General features: G+C 32.4%; 1 protein-coding gene across 4 annotated transcripts in view; it reads right to left on the bottom strand.

Moving 5' to 3' along the window:
• Positions 1 to 2,308: 2,308 nt before the first annotated feature.
• LOC139488678 (prostaglandin E2 receptor EP2 subtype-like) overlaps positions 2,309 to 16,552 on the bottom strand; it is a 28,998-nt gene continuing 14,754 nt past the window's right edge. For 3 of the 4 annotated variants that reach the window (XM_071274513.1, XM_071274499.1, XM_071274506.1), the window contains exons 2-3: positions 9,083 to 9,943; positions 2,309 to 2,945 (exon numbers count right to left, since the gene is read on the bottom strand). In XM_071274513.1, coding sequence (XP_071130614.1) covers positions 2,385 to 2,945; positions 9,083 to 9,916 — 1,395 coding nt within the window. In that variant the 5' untranslated portion in view covers positions 9,917 to 9,943 and the 3' untranslated portion in view covers positions 2,309 to 2,384. Of the gene's footprint in view, positions 2,946 to 9,082; positions 9,944 to 13,169; positions 13,706 to 16,552 lie in introns of those variants that run through there. The other variant, XM_071274491.1, reaches the window with a different exon arrangement.

The following is a 16,552-nucleotide window of genomic DNA, read 5'->3' as shown; positions in this document are numbered from 1 at the left end:
TACTACTTTTATTAAAAGCCGTATATTACACACAGAAAATCCTTTGATCCCATTATTTAAGTAGAGATCTATTGCAGTAAATCAACTACAATAAAACACAGTTGACTTGATAATGACCCGGTATCGTAGCCATCATGAGAATGTGTGCTGAATTTGCTCCATTTATTATAGTTTCGCTTCACCAATGATTTATAAAATACGTCCTTTGGCGACCTAACATGAAGGGATACTTGCAAATTAGTGATACTGGGAAATTCATGGGATTAATCATTTATGTCAGCAGGTTAATTGTCGATATCAGTTTGGTTGATGTTGGATTTTCGTGCAAGCGTTCGGTTGCAGTATGTTTCAGTCAATATACACAGTCGTTATTTAATGTACGTGATGTTTTCTCATGCAGACAGTTGGTTTCAGTTAGTTTAATGGTTTTTGTCGACAATGTTTTGGTTTATTTATTTTGTGTGTATATCAAGACGTCAGTTTCAGATGGTTGTATGTTAATTTTATATGAAGGATGTCTGTTTCTGAATGGTTTATGCTTGATGTTTTGTGCAGACTGTCGGTTTCAGTTGGTTTTGCATGCAGAGTGTCGGTTTCTGTAGAGTTCAGGTTGCTTTTTTTTGGTAGTCTTGTTCCCTGTTGTTATAATGTTGTTTGTGTATGCATGATGTAAGTTTCTGTAGGGTTCATGCTGTTATGAAGGCTGTATGTTGCTTGTTGCTCACTTCTGCTTAATATGTAGTAGTGCTATTTGTTCTAAACAAATGAAATGGTAGGTCTTTGGATAAGCTCTCTTGAATTTCGACAGATCAAGTTTTTAATAACACTAGAAAGTAACTTAATGCGGTATCTCGCAGACCACTTTCCTGTCCGAACATTTTGTTTGCTTAAGAAAATAATAAACAATGAAACTTACAGCCGATGTCATTGAGTGTGTAGCCAAAGGTAATATCTTTGGTTAGCTTGCTTGTTAGCTAAACAGTGAAGTCATTGTTCGGTTACGTAAACTACCCTGCTTTAAGAGTTGACTAGTCCGACAGATAACCAATCTATCTGTCTGTTAGACACAGCTACTTCAAAAGGAGGGTAGTATACCTGACCTTATAATGACTTCACGGTTCAGATAAAAAGCAAGCTAACCAAAGATATTACTTTTGGCTACACACTCAATGAAATCTGCTGTAAGTATAAAAACCCGGCATCAATTTTCGCAATCCGAGCTCCTGTTTTAGTTTTTTTCTGGAATGAAAAATAGAAATAAAAAAAATCGATCATAAGCTTGGTAAACTCCAAATCCTTTTTTTAGCTCACCGTTCGGAACGGTGAGCTTTTATCATTACTTGGCGTCCGTCGTCGTCCGTCTGGTGTAAACGATTTCAAACATCATCTCCTCTGAAACTACTGAACCAAATAGTACCAAACTTTAGTTGAATGATCCTTAGGTATATAGAATAAAGTGTGTGTTTTATTTTCTGTCTCGTCTATGGTTAAAATTGGAACACAGGGATAAAATGCAGTTTTTGGCTTATACATTTGTATCTCAAAAACCAAAGCATTTAGAGCAAATGTGACTGGGTAATAGTAGGTAAAGTTCTATCAGCCCTGAAATTCAGATGAATCTGATAACTCACTGTTGGGTTGCTGCCACTAAATTGATAATTTTAAAGAAATTTTGAAGTTTTTAGTTATCATCTTGAATTTTATCAATGATAAAGATAAAATGTAAACAGCAAAAATGTTCAGCAAAGTAAGATCTACAAACAAATTTGATGACCCAAATTGTCAAGCGACTTATTTAGGATTTACTGCCCGGCCTAGAAAGACATTTCTCTGAATTTGTTCATCTAGCTTGCTTTAAAACTTCTGAATCAATTTCAGCAAAACTTAGGCTGAATGAGTTTCAGAATATTTAGTATACATTTTGTATTTTATTTCCTTGTGCGTCAAGAAACATAGCCTATATGGCTAACATGGAACATAGGGGTAACATGCATTTTTTGCGCGTTTGAAAAAAATATGACAGATACAAAGAACATTTAAATACAATTTTTAAGACACTCATTTATATAAATTGAAACGCAAAATTATCATTGGGGAAACATTTTAAGAAAAAAAATAACAGGTGAGCGATTCAGATTCTTCAGAGCCTCTTGTTTTTTTTGTGAATATTTGGCCAGATGAGTTTTGACTTTCATCTTGGTGATCAGGAAGTGTTGAAAACAACAGACAGTTTGCAACAAGTATTACAGTTTTTACAAAACCCATAAAATTTCAAACAAAAAAAATATGGCGTACGAAAAGAGTTGCAATGAAAACATAACATTATTTTATTTTAATTGATTCATATGAGAAGTAGATTGTCAAGTGCTGCCTACAAGACTGATTCATAAAAATGTTTGAGAGAAGACGGCTGGCGAACTATTTAATCGCTTCATCCTCCTCAACTGAATATGCTTTCCATTTTGACATATATCTGATTGAAAGATGCCATTCATATTACGATCACTTATTTCTTTAACATTGGAATGTTGATCTTTTCGAGTCTCTTCAGGAGTTTCATTACCGACAGATAATGATCTCAAAAACGGTGGATGAGATTCAAGATTATCCTGAATTAATTTTGACGTACTCGTCATACTGTCATCGCTTTCACTAACATTGTCATTGACAGGAAGATCACAAACGACTCGGATTTCCAAAGAAGCGTCAAATTGTGACGTATTACAGTCATTTTTCTTACTAATAACGTATGGTGGAATATGTTCCGTGATGTTTTCTTTGAACACAAATCTTTTTATATGTCTTAATATTTTCATTAAACTTGAATGTCGGAGCAGAATATATAACCAAGGATCCAAAATTTGATTGATACCTGCCATCAACACACCAAGCAAGTCAATAGTATTATTTCTACGTGGGACTATCTGGTTTACCAAAACATTTATCTGAAAATAAAAACAATAAAAATAAACAATAATAAACAATGATCGATATTTTTCCATTCAGGAAAAGGGAAGCTTAAAGTAATAAACAAACTGTTTAAAAACGGAAACGGAAACATCCCACGTGTTGACAATTTTATAAGATATATTAATGAAATAGTTTTTCCCAAATTTTATACCAGCACTACAAATCAAACATAAGTGTGTCTTTTTATGTTGTAATGACACACTACTACTTCAGGTTAGGGTTAAGGTTGGCGCCGATTAAAACGTTTTAACCCGCTGCATTTGTTTGCACCTGTCCTAAGTCAGGAACCAGTTGTTCATTGGTTACCGTTTGTTGGTGTGGTTCATAAGTGTTTCTCGTTTTTTTATATAGATTAGATCGTTGGTTTTCCTGTTTGAATTGTAGCCTTTTACACAAGCTGTTCGGTTTAGCTCCATGCTGAGGGCCGTACTTTAACCTATAATTGTTTAGTTTTTACACATTGTGAGTTGGACGGAGAGTCGTCTCATTTGGCACTCATACCACATCTTCTTATTTCTATTTACTGTTTCTCATCTTTTTACTTTCTCGGAGAAATATTGTCGAATAGCAGACTTCTTGTTTCTCGATAGGAATGTACACTTGCATAAATCCAATGCAAATTATTATACATTTATTTTGTTTTAAAATGAAAACATTCATTGTATACGAAGATACATTGTAGGTTATTAAAGTGTTATTGTAGCCATATTTTCGAAGGAATTCAAATTATTTTAGACTTTCACATAATTAAGCCTATCACTTTCTCTCATATATATATAGGTAGACCCAATTAATGATCATTAAATTTAATGGCTTTTCGATAACTATTTTTTTATATTTTGCCTTGCATATTCAAAATTTTAATATATAAAACTTTGCACATAGATGTATTGGCATTCAGTAAATGTTCAACTACTAATATTGTTGTTCTTCATTTAGTGTTCTTACTAAAAATATCTAGAAATTTTGGATGAGCTTCGTTTCTCTGAGGATCAGTTTCTCTCATTTTACGAGACAATTTAACTCTTCTAAACAGACAAACTGACACAAAAAAAAACAACTATATGATACCGTAGGGCCTACAACAATGAGCAAAGCCAATATCGCACAGTCAGTTATAAAAGGCCCCGAAATGACAAATGTAAAAAGTATGGATTATAGAATCTGTTTTTTTAATCAGATTGGACGTTGTGGTGTGTTATTTTTGTAATGTTTGCCTTTTAATACTTTACATTCCGGTTTGAAAAAAAGAACAGTTATTCAAGTTAGAATTTTTCGTTTAAAGCTAAAGTCCAAATGACATAGTCTAAAAGTCAAATACGAAAGCTGTATCCAAATCAGATTAGGATTTGTTTTTAAATCTGATCATGGTAGAAAAAAAAACACTGTTCATTATAACTGAATTTTTTGAGTGCGTCCTTCAACATGTCAAATTAAGTATTGATTTTATGATTAACATAGCAGCAAAATAACAAATTCAATTTATTTTTTTGTTGTTGTAAAAACTCAAGTATAAATGCCGAAAAGTCATTTGTTTTTGTTTAAAAATATATACATGATCATTCGGTAGATAAAATACGTTTAGTGACTTGCACTCCGATGGTGATCCAACAAAACAACACTTGAAAGTAATTTTCAACATCTTGAAAGTAATTTTCAACATACGTGCAGATATTTAGACGACGTTATTCTCTTTATAAAAGCAGACCAAATAATTTGAGATATTCTTTGATAATTCAATGACACATTTTTTTTGTTGGTTTGATAAACTTAAAATGTTTGATTTCTGTTATTGCCAGTATACATAATGTCAATACCATGCATTGAGGATTGTTCATTGATATTAGTTTTATTGTGCGTTCTTTTATTTTATTCTATCTCAGTACTATAACAATGAATGACCCGATATGAATGCAAGAAAACTGTTTCCTTGGGAATACATTTTTTTTTAAATGGCACATTTTCATTAAATCCTTTCCACTGGTCTCGTCACTGACACAAAAAAGTATGATTTCCGATGATAAATATGCTTGAATTTAATTGATGTTTTACATCAAACATCCTTCGATCCTTTGCTACGTTCGAAAAAGTGAATCCAAACAGTTGACTGAGGTACAGAAACTAGAGGCTCTCAAGATAATAACAAAAAAATGCAAAATTTCAGTGATATTACTAACTCCGGGGCAGCAACCCAAACAATATGTTGTCAGATTCATCTGAAATCTGATGGACATTTTTACCCCATGTTAGATTTGTTATAATGCTTAAGTTTCAGAGATATAACCCTTTGTTCTAATTTTAGTCATGTCGGCCATCTTGGTTCGAAAGCAGGGTCATTGGACACATTTTTAAAACTAGATACCCTAGTAATGTTTGTGGCCAAGTTTGGTTAAATTTGGCTTAGTAGTTTCAGAGAAGAAGATTTTTGTAAAAGATTACAAAAAAATGACAAAAAGTTGTTAAATATTGACTATAATGGGCAATAACTCCTTATGGGTTCAACTGACAATTTTGGTCATGTGACTTATTTGTAGACCATCCTTTGTTGATTATTATTGCTGTTTACAGTTATCTTTATCTATAATAGTATTCAAGATAATAACCCAAAACTGCACAATTTCTTTACAATTACCAGTTTTAGGGCAGCAACCCAACAACAGGTTGTCGGATTCGTCTGAAAATTTGTGAGCAGATAGATCTTAATCTGATGAACATTTATATTGTTATAAAATTTGCCAAAAATGCCTTAGTTTCAAGGTATAAGTCAAAAACAGCATTTTACCCCTATGTTCTAATTTAAGCCATGTCGTCCATTTTGTTTGGTAGGCGGGGTCATCGAACACATTTTTTTAATTAGATACCTCAATTGTGATTGTGGCCAAGTTTGGTTTAATTTGGCCCAGTAGTTTCAGAGAAGAAGATTTTTGTACAAAATTACAAAAAATGACAAAAAGTTGTTAAAAATTGACTATAAAGGGCAATACCTCTATAAGGGTCGACTGGCAATTTTAATCATGTTGATTTATTTGTAGATCTTACTTTGCTGAACATTATTGCTGTTTCCAATTGATCTCAATCTATAATAGTATTCAAGATAATAACCAAATGTATCCCTATGTTCTATCTTTAGCCATGGCGGCCATCTTGGTTGGTTGACTGGATCACCGGACACATTTTTTATACGCCAAGGATGATTGTGGCCAAGTTTGGTTAAATTTGACCAATTAGTTTCAGAGGAGAAGATTTTTGTAAAAGTTTACGGACGACGGACGCCAAGTGATGAGAAAAGCTCACTTGACCTTTCAGGTTAGGTGAGCTAAAACGGTCATTTCCTTTCTCAATTTTATTTTCATCCTTGGATTTCATCCGGCCGGCAGTCTACCCCTTTGCAAAAATGGAATGTCCGTTTTTGTGTGCGAGAATGTTAAATATGCAACATTTGTCCGATCAAATGAAAAATCTAGTACATGTAGTATGTTCTACCTACACATGACGGTTGAATGTCTTGAATGTCACACTAGAACCATTTCAGCAACTCTCGGGCAGAATTTCAACCCATAATCAACAAACTTCAGTGTCAAACCAAATCCCATTTGTCCTACCTGTCAGAGCCTACTAATTGTATTTTCTGATAACTTGATCTTGAAATGTGTGAAATAATGGCCAATGGAAGTACTCAATCATCAATCAATACATTTAAAATATTGGAAGTTAATAGTTGTGTTTAGTTTCAGCACACCGGTCAACCAATGTTCTCTCTTTTATCACACAAAGTCACGAATGTCGCAGGAGTTTGTGAATAATACATATACGCCCTCTAACTTTACTCCTTGGTTTTGATTGTTATTGTCTCTAACCTCGGATCCTTCAAATTTCCATCTGCCCCTCATCCCGTTCGTGCTTCATATTTTAGAACCTACTAATTGTACTATTTGTCGATTTGACCTTGAAATGCATGGAATAATTGCCACTGGACGTAAAGTACTGAAACAATCAATCAATAAATCAAAACTGGGCAGTCAGTTGCGTTTCAACACAGCGGTCAACCGATGGACCTTCGTTTATTTTACAACCCAATGTCACAGATGTTGCAGAAGTTGTTATAATACGGGTCTGCCCCCTAACATTGGACGATGAAAAAAGAACAGTTAATGCATTATAAGAAAACAAAACCCAAATATATGATATTCGTTTTTTCACTGTTATACTTATAACACCTCAAATTTTTCAAACTCTTGGACCCGTCCCTGCGAATTATATATGATTATAAAAAAGAAGATGTGGTATGATTGCCAATGAGACAACTGTCCACAAGAGACCAAAATGACACAGAAATTACCAACTATATGTCACCGTACCGTCTTCAACAATGAGCAAAGTCCATACCGCATAGTCAGCTATTAAAGGCTCCGAAATGACAAAACAATCCAAACGAGAAAACTAACGGCCTTATTTATGTAAAAAAATGAACGAAAAACAAATATGTAAAACATAAACAAATAAAACGACAACCACTGAATTACAGATTCCTGATGTTTGCTATTCAAAGTGTCCTTAAGTTTAATAAATGAGTGTACGGGTAACTACACCAACCCGTCAACTTTTAACGATGCATTCAATAACATCACCCTTTAACAAACACTAGCTGTTTAACAAGTTGAAAATAACTTTTATCTTATTTTGGTTTTTACCTATCAGAATAACATCTCTTTTATCGCCTACATCTCTGTTTTAATTTGAATACTAGTACGTTGTTTATTATTTAGCAGTGTACTTCTAAGTCTAGTGTTACATAGATATTTAATTATGTTTATTGACTGTGGTTTACAAAATATTTCCTTTAATATCAAATTTTATGGTTTCGCACCGTCAGCTCAGAAAAAATGTAATGGATATCTGGACACCAAGTTCGATTAATTTCATTAATATTAATTGATTCTCGTGTTGCGTATGATTCGGAGATTGGTTATCATAAAACAAATGTTAAATCGAATGGTATTGCTCAAATAAAGGTGGAAGCAGAAAATTTAAAGAACCTTGGTACAAGCTGGATTTTGGAGTTGGGGTTACAGGGATGAGTATGTACAACCAAATGCATATTTTGTTGAATGTGGCTTTGCTCACTGTTGGAGGCCGTACTGGCAATCATTTCACATCGTATTTATATATTTATCTGAAAAGGAATATAAAGTGTCATCCAATTATATTTTCAAGAATTGCCAAGTTTTCTCTAGTGATAATTTTCAACGAAATGATACCAATCTGCATAAAAAATAAGTACTAGTAACCAAGATATCAACCAGCACCAAAAAACTTTTGTGGGAAACAACACAAAAATAAGTACTAAAAGTCTATAAAAGACAACCTATGCTGCAGCAATGCATGATTTGCCCAACATAAGCCTAAAATATTTGGAATTAATCTGGAGTTCTTAATTTGATCAATGCAAAAAAAGATTTGAAGCTCTGTCTAAAATTAGCTTTTTACAAGCTTTACAATAAATATTTGAACAGGTTTTTTTCTATTGGCGGTCATATAGTCGTCAAGTACAGCATTTATATAGGACATATCTGTTTTACAAATTACGTAATTTAAAGTGGCTGAGCAAATCTTGAAACAAAGAATTCAGAAGGCCACAATTTCACGTCTCTTTAAAAAACATAATTCAGATCATTAGACGTCCTTTTCAAACAACTTTAAATGTGTTATCATGTTGTCAATCCAGATTTTTAGATATTATATCTATAGAATCTTTGACTTTGACTTTGCTGTCAAATAGAGGTTGAGAGCTAGAACCCCGCTCGTCGCAAGGTAGACTCCGATCTAATTGAATGCTTTTTGATTTACCTGTCAAAGGTCAAGGTATTCCAGAATCCTCCAACAATAATAAAACAAATTCCTTTTTAACTGGAGTAGGAGGCCATTGGGTAATTGTAACCCCCTCCCGCGCTTTTAACAACTTATTTTTTTTATTACAAATGGAAAAAATATGAAAGAGGACACTGTTTAACTACTAAATATATGAGTTTTTAAAAGTCTTTTTTTCCTTTTCCTTTTTTCACACTTTCAGAAGTTTGTCCCCTTTTCAGTCTACACCTACGCTTATACTTACATTAATAGGAAGCCAACACACAGTAAACACGGTAGTTATAGCACACAAGAAGATCACTAAGCTTCGTTCAATCTCTCTTTTAATGGAAGTTTTAGATCGTCTTGCTCCGTGCCGTCTGTCAATGGATGGTGAATTTTGTACTAGTCTTTTTTGTCTCATTTGAAGAAGTGTCACCACCACAACGATATTACAACACAAGTTTATTATAATCACAAGAATATTAAAAATTGCGAATGTATAAGCATATCCAATATCATTATTACTCTCCCGATGGTAATTCAGAAAACACCAAGATCCTGGAAATTGTTTCTCGTAACTCCCAAAGCCTAATAATGGCAATGTACAAAAACATATAACAAACAACCACAGACCACCAACTACAAACGCAGCTTTCTTCTTTGTCACTGTTCTTTTGTAGAAATATGTGAATCGCAAAGCTAACACGCGTTCTAAGGACATGGTGCATACTAGTAATGGTGTCACAACTCCGAAGAATATCATCACAAAAGCATGGTAGAAGCATAACGGCTTGCCTCCTACCCATTTTAAATTATTAGCGTACACTAAAATTGCTATAGGACTAGTTAAGCATATGCCAATTAAATCCGTACATGCTAGTCCCGCCAAAAGAGTATAAAACACAGTTTTCTTAGCTTCATTAGATGACGTGTATAAGACCACAAGTGCTAGTATATTTCCCACAATGCCTGTTGTCATCATTAGGGTAGGTGTGAGAATAGACAGATTCTTAGTTGTGGTACAGTTTGCACATAACGTTCCTAAATCTGTTCGATCTGTCATGTTAATAATTGTTGTCAAATTCAGTAGTGCCATCTTTCAAATCGTCTTTGATGACTGGACCTGAAATCCAAAATGTATAAATGAATTCGATTCATCGAATCATGTTAAAGTTTTACAAAAATGACTGACAGGGCACTCTAACAGTTAAATACCTTTATCAATAAAATCAACTCGATTAAAAAAAAAAACAAAGAAAAAAAAAATAATTAAAAACAAGCACTTGTATGCTTTTTCTCGTCGCATTATAAAAATAAAAACACAGATCTAAGGATTATTTTAATTCAGAATGTTATGTCTAGTTAGGCCTATTTATTTAGTATAAAGATCAGCTATTCAAGTTGAAAACGTTAACTGGAAAGTCATGTATTTGATTTTTTTGTAATTTTCAGACGAATACATGAAATGAATCATACTACGTATAGATAAAATGCAAAAAATAAATAAACACAAAAATACAGCTATTAATTACGCATCAATTTTAAAGGCATTGCGATACATTCGAAGGTCATAAATTTTCAGTCATGAATAAGAAAGAAACTTTTACACTTAGCTGAACTTCATCCGTTTTCTCGGTCGTTTTTTCTGGCTTAATCGACCACTTTGTTCTACATTATTTATAAGTTTAACTTAATAATATGTTCCATTAGACGAAGAGGATGCCGTTTCATCTTAAATTGAGATTCCATGCTATTTTAAAGCTTAGACATGTCAGAAAATATACATATATTTTCGTATAAAAATATTTATATTATCTACGTTTATGTGCTTACCACATTCAAATTGTTAGGTAGGACGTACTAAAACTGATGGTTAACTTTCTAATTATATCTAATAATCCATTTCTGTACATAACAACGATCTGACAATCACACCAACACATTTTTTTTCAAATTAAAAAGGACAATAAACTGTACATTTTTTTCTATGATGACGTCAGAAATGTTGCAGAAGAGTTTACTAACAATGTGTAGTACACCATTCCTCTCCAAACCTAACGGCAATTCAAACATGGTTATATCACGATTTGTCATTAATCAAAATAATCAAATACTTGACATGACAAATAAGAGAGTTTGTATTATATTGGAAATTTTATTTACTGACATTGTCCAGCCAATCTCTGGTCACTCCAGAGACTAACAAAGACTCCTATACATTTACAGATAAGGACAATACAATCAGAAATGGACCCTAACACCGACATCTGGCCAAATTATTTTAAATATTTTACAAAAGTCACCGCGACCTTAATTAGTATTCCAATGTCTTTGGATTATTGATATCTATTTAAGCAGTTCATTGATAATCTCAATTTCGACAGCGTTCATCTGAGGCAATCAAAAGTATATAGTTGCTACTGTAGTGCACATATGCATGCATTCTTAAACTAACTGGCTGAATCAAAGGCATAATAATAATATAAATGCCCTAAATGAACTTAAATCCATTATTAAAGGTTATCATAATCTAACAATTTTGATAATTGAAAAATCATTACTTAATGCATTCATAGTGGAAATTGAGACTCCTCGTTATAAACATGATTTGTAAATTTTATCCGGTGAATTATTTACTATCTCTCGCTGATTAAGAACTTGTCAATATAGTTCGTAGTTTGCATTACAGGAAAAGCTTGTCACATAAAAAAAAAATATGACAAAAATATCGAATATCTGTTGACTAATAATATGTCGCACGAATGTAATATTTTAATATAAAAATGAAGAGAGACTGTTGATTCCCAAATAGAACCATATTTGACGTGCATGTGAAGACAAATGACAAATAAACATCTACTATAGAACAACCTTGGGCAAAATACATACAGTATAGTATAAGAAAAGTTTTAAAAGCTCCAGATAGCAAAACGTGAAACACTTGAAAAGAGAAAAATATAAACTTTGATCACACCAAAGAACAATTATTGGAAATAGCGACTGACGACAACCTCTAGATTGTCGGGACAGGCATACATTGCATATTGAAAATGTCGCTGAGTAATGCATGTATGTGAGCTAAAATGTCCCCTTAATTCGAGACAGTGATGCAGAACACAACATCAAGACTGTAAATATCAGTTTGATTATTAGATCGAACTACTATATTAGCACAAAAACAAAATACAAAACACACAAAGAACCTATTTTTGGAGTATACTCAAAGTTACTAAAAGATAATTTTATCATTTTAATACGAAAATAAAGAAATATCTCTGAAGATTGAAAAATCTAAATCTAAGGGATATATTTTTTATCTTATTTCTGTCCAGGGGGTTTGTCATTTATCAAAAAGAAGTATAGAAACTAAACATACACATTCTCTCATAAATTCAAGTTTGAAGTCATCTCACACATTCAAATAAGGTTAAATCATAGTAGACATACAAATAGCTACTGCGAATACATTGTTATTCGTAAGATATCAATTTTCATGGATTTCGTGGTTAAAGGCGATCAAACGAATTACAAATTTCCATAAACTTGTATGCAGACTTTGGCAAAACCACGAAATAAAATATCCACAAAAATGAAATTGGAACCCACGAAAATTAATGTGCGATAAACTGAAATTACTTGTTTATTTTTTGACCTTGTGGGTTCTTTTGTTGAGTAATCTAGGAACTGGGATTTTTTTTTAATCACAACATATATTCGAGACCCCTGATTCTTATATGCATGCGAGGTAAAACAAGATAAAATACGACGTTCGTTTTTGTGGGATACATACAAAGGATGCAGACCACATGAGTCGTTTAGTAGATAAGGTTTGTTCTTTTTCAATAGCTGTCGCTATGATGTGTTACAAAGGATCGCGACAGCTATTGACAGGTGATTCTGCTAATGAACATCCCCCTCCCAGACAGAAATCATTATTTTGTTTATCATTTAGAAACTATCAACAATTTCTTATGTCAATGCAAAAAATGCTACATCCTCTTTTAAAACACATAAAAATTAAAACTGTCGTGAACTAATCGAAAAGGTTTTTAAAAACGTTTATCGTCTTAAACAGAGCGTGTACACTGTAGCAATTTGAAATTAATATTCGTAGCATTTTAATGGATTAACAAATAAAAGAACAAATAAATTGTAAAATTTTAATGAATCCTACTATACCTATACGTGACAGTTTGTTCCAATTTTTCAGTTATAACACCCATTTTCTATATTCCATGTATCCCACAAGAACACACTTTGGTCATCATTTTTTTGTTACTATTAAATCTCAGATAAAAAAAAAAAGGCGTTTATTGATCGTTTTAGTAAAAGTATTTCAACGTACGTACCTTGCTTGAGTAAATCCAACAAAAATAACTCCGTTACAAATTAACTTTTTATCGTTATGTTATTTGCCTATCAATTTTGACGATCAAGCGATTACCATATGATGTTATGTTGACTGAAATTGATTTTCCATAACATCGAAAGTTTTCTGTTTATATTCCCTCTCGTACAAACATCTGTAAAAAGCTTTTGATGAAAAACTTCTCTACACACTTAGTTTGAATGACTATACTTAGTACATAAATTACAAATTTACCACAAATTTCCGTGTTATCAAAGTATCTACACAACTATCACTCCGCGCTTTTTAAACTTGTAATAGGTCATATGATTTATTTCTTTTACATTGATGATTAAATTAAACTTATATTTGTCTATCAATTATGATGGGATTTGACTTTGATTACAAATCTCATCCAAACTCTTCAATTTGCCAAAAAAATCAAGAATGCTGGTATACGATGGTATGTATGAATTAATAATTCCCTCACAGTAATGAAATGACCAGTTGCAATTATTAAAACCACAGCGAGAAACTAAAGGCTCCCCATAATTCGGAAGTATCACTGTTCTGACATACATGTAACTTGCGTTACAATAAATCATTGAATTAAATTACTAGTAGATCCGTTATACTTTCATTAAATGAAATTAGACCATTTAATTTATGTATTATATATTAATTGAATCAAATAAGATCCATCATGTGATCATTTAAAGTAAATTAAATTTTATCTATAACGCGTAAAGAAATTTGAGAAGATAGAAAGTTTTGCACAGAGCTATAGCTTCTATTTATACACAAAAAAAGTGTACATATATTATGACGAAGAAACACCGAAACGCGTACAGAAATAAAAATGAATATACGGCTGATCTTCTCACAAATTCAATTCAACACTTCAAATAGTACAAACGAACACACGAACACTTGTACTAAAATCCTACTGAATAGGGCGGTGAATTATTTCCTGAACTAACATTTCGATATGTGACAAGAGATTACATTTTATATCCAATAGGTCATTGTCTATATCCAATGCTCAATTTTCTTTTTCTTGGTGCCAAAATGGCTGCTCCTGTATATATATATAGTCAAAATTGGGTATATGCATATCCCATATGATTTGTTTAGCGAGTGTTTCTCTCAGATGTTTTGATTTTGAAAGTATTATGATAACGTCGAGATTTCAATGTCTGAATTCATTCATCAATGGATAAATTATAGGCAGTTGCTATTTGTCCGGCTAGCCGGACGAATAGTACCAGGACTATTTGTCCGGCCAATACAATGCGCATGTCACTATAATATTAGTGTGTGCGTATAATATTATCTTCAGCAGCACCAGGGGGTAACACATGTTTAATCTTAAGTGTAAGGTCATAATCTTGTTACTAGTAATTGAATTTTTTTTCTTCATACTAGTATATAGTCCAATGTGGATAAACAATACATCGAAAAAAATCATAAAATATCCTATATTTTTAATATATGAAGAGAGAAGAAATTACTTGTAAAAAAAATTTGGTTTGTGTTTGACTCGTGCATTTTAAGTTAGCGTAAAGGATTTTGTCTAGCTGAAAAAGGTACAAAATTATTATGTCTGTAGCTCATTTCTCTGTCAAAGAGAATTATAGACCCCTTGCCATAAAGTTATCCATATTTTGACATGCAAAATTGTAAAGGCCTTTCTCAACTACTCTTGCTTTGAACATATTTTCCACCATTTAAATAGCTGTAGCGAGTCGAATAATTTTGTAAAATCGATCAATTATCTTTAATTTTCCAATTTTCCTTGTGATTTCAATTTCTTAGAGTCACTTTTATAAGATTATATCATTCTAGGAAGTTCATACTATCGTATTCCATTGTCAAATTCCGAAAACTGCAAAAAATATCACAAATATTGATATCACCGTTTTCAGCCATCTTAAAATTGAATATCAGTTATCAGATTACACGCACCCCCTTGGTGCTACTGAAGATAATATTACACCCGTGTCCGAACGCAAATGATATGACATGCGCATTTCCATGGCCGGACAAATAGCCCTGGCACTATTTGTCCGGCTAGCCGGACAAATAGCCACTCCGTAAATTATAACAAGGATATCATCATCCTTTAAAGATTGTAAAAAAATGCATGTGACTTTTGTTTAACTAACATTGACATTCTGGTTGTTTCGGAATATTGAAATATTCCCTTTATTTGTTATTTCATATTTTACAAATGTCTTTTATCACTTTTGTATTTTATATGATTTGTCGGCCAAAAGACCATAACAATTTTCAGTTGCATGTCGAATTGATATCAACATACAGTCAGAATGTGCCGTGATAACAGAAATTAATAATGTCTTTTGACATTCAGAATAAGAAGATAAGATAAGAAGATAAGAATTTTATTAATCTAATCAAGAACCCATAAAGGGCACAATATGATTGGAAAAAGCAAAACAGAAAACTAATACCATACTATAACATTATGGACATGATCAGAGCCTAACACAACATGTGTTTTATATAACTATTATATTAGAATAAGTGTTTAAGCTCGCAGTCAGTAATTGTAAGCACGGCTTTGATGTACTTATCCTCCGAAGGGCAAGTGAGACTGCTATTTTCATCACTTGGAGTTTGTCGTCCGTCGTCTGTCGTCTTCGTTAACCTTTCACAGATAGCCTGGCTAAATATCGAATTTTAGGGGTAAAATGCAAGTATTGTTCTATGTATTGAAAACTGAAATCGAAGACTTTCACCAAATTTTGATTTTTTTTTAACTTTTACCTTGAAAACTATAATCATAGAGAGAAACTTTTTAAGCAAACGTGATCAGTTAGAAAAGATCTATAATATGAAATAAAAAAAAATCGAAAAATCACTCACCATAGGACTACTAGTATTCGAAATTAAATGGCGATTTTTAACCATTTTAGTGCTTTAAGCTGTAATCTTAAAAACTATGATTGTGTTATGGCAATTCACAATAATTTTACTATAACATATAATTTTGGCTTATCAAATAAAGGTTCACAGCAATACAGACTCCTTGGAGCCTCTAGTTAATTATCTCTAAAAGTAACTTAATGTTTCGGAACCTAGTACTCTGCATTTGGTTTAATGGTTTGTTTGTACTAAACCTTTGAATAAATGAGGTTATAGAGCTCGTAAATCGATAGAATTTCAATTGTTAATGGAGATTGTCGTTGTAACATTTATTTTATACCTTTAATGTAAGTGTTAGTTTTTTTTTAAATTACACACATTGTTATGCTTCCTTTTGAAATGTCAGCTTTGTTTGGTTGAGATGACGGTAACATTTCAACCACGGCTCATTGGGAAGTAGTAATACCCAGTCTAGCAATAACAAATTACTGAAGAAAA

Source organism: Mytilus edulis, chromosome 1, assembly GCF_963676685.1.
Source record: "Mytilus edulis chromosome 1, xbMytEdul2.2, whole genome shotgun sequence".
NCBI lineage: Eukaryota > Metazoa > Mollusca > Bivalvia > Mytilida > Mytilidae > Mytilus > Mytilus edulis.
Note: the sequence above shows the minus strand (reverse complement) of the source record. Positions and strands in the feature narration are given on the sequence as shown.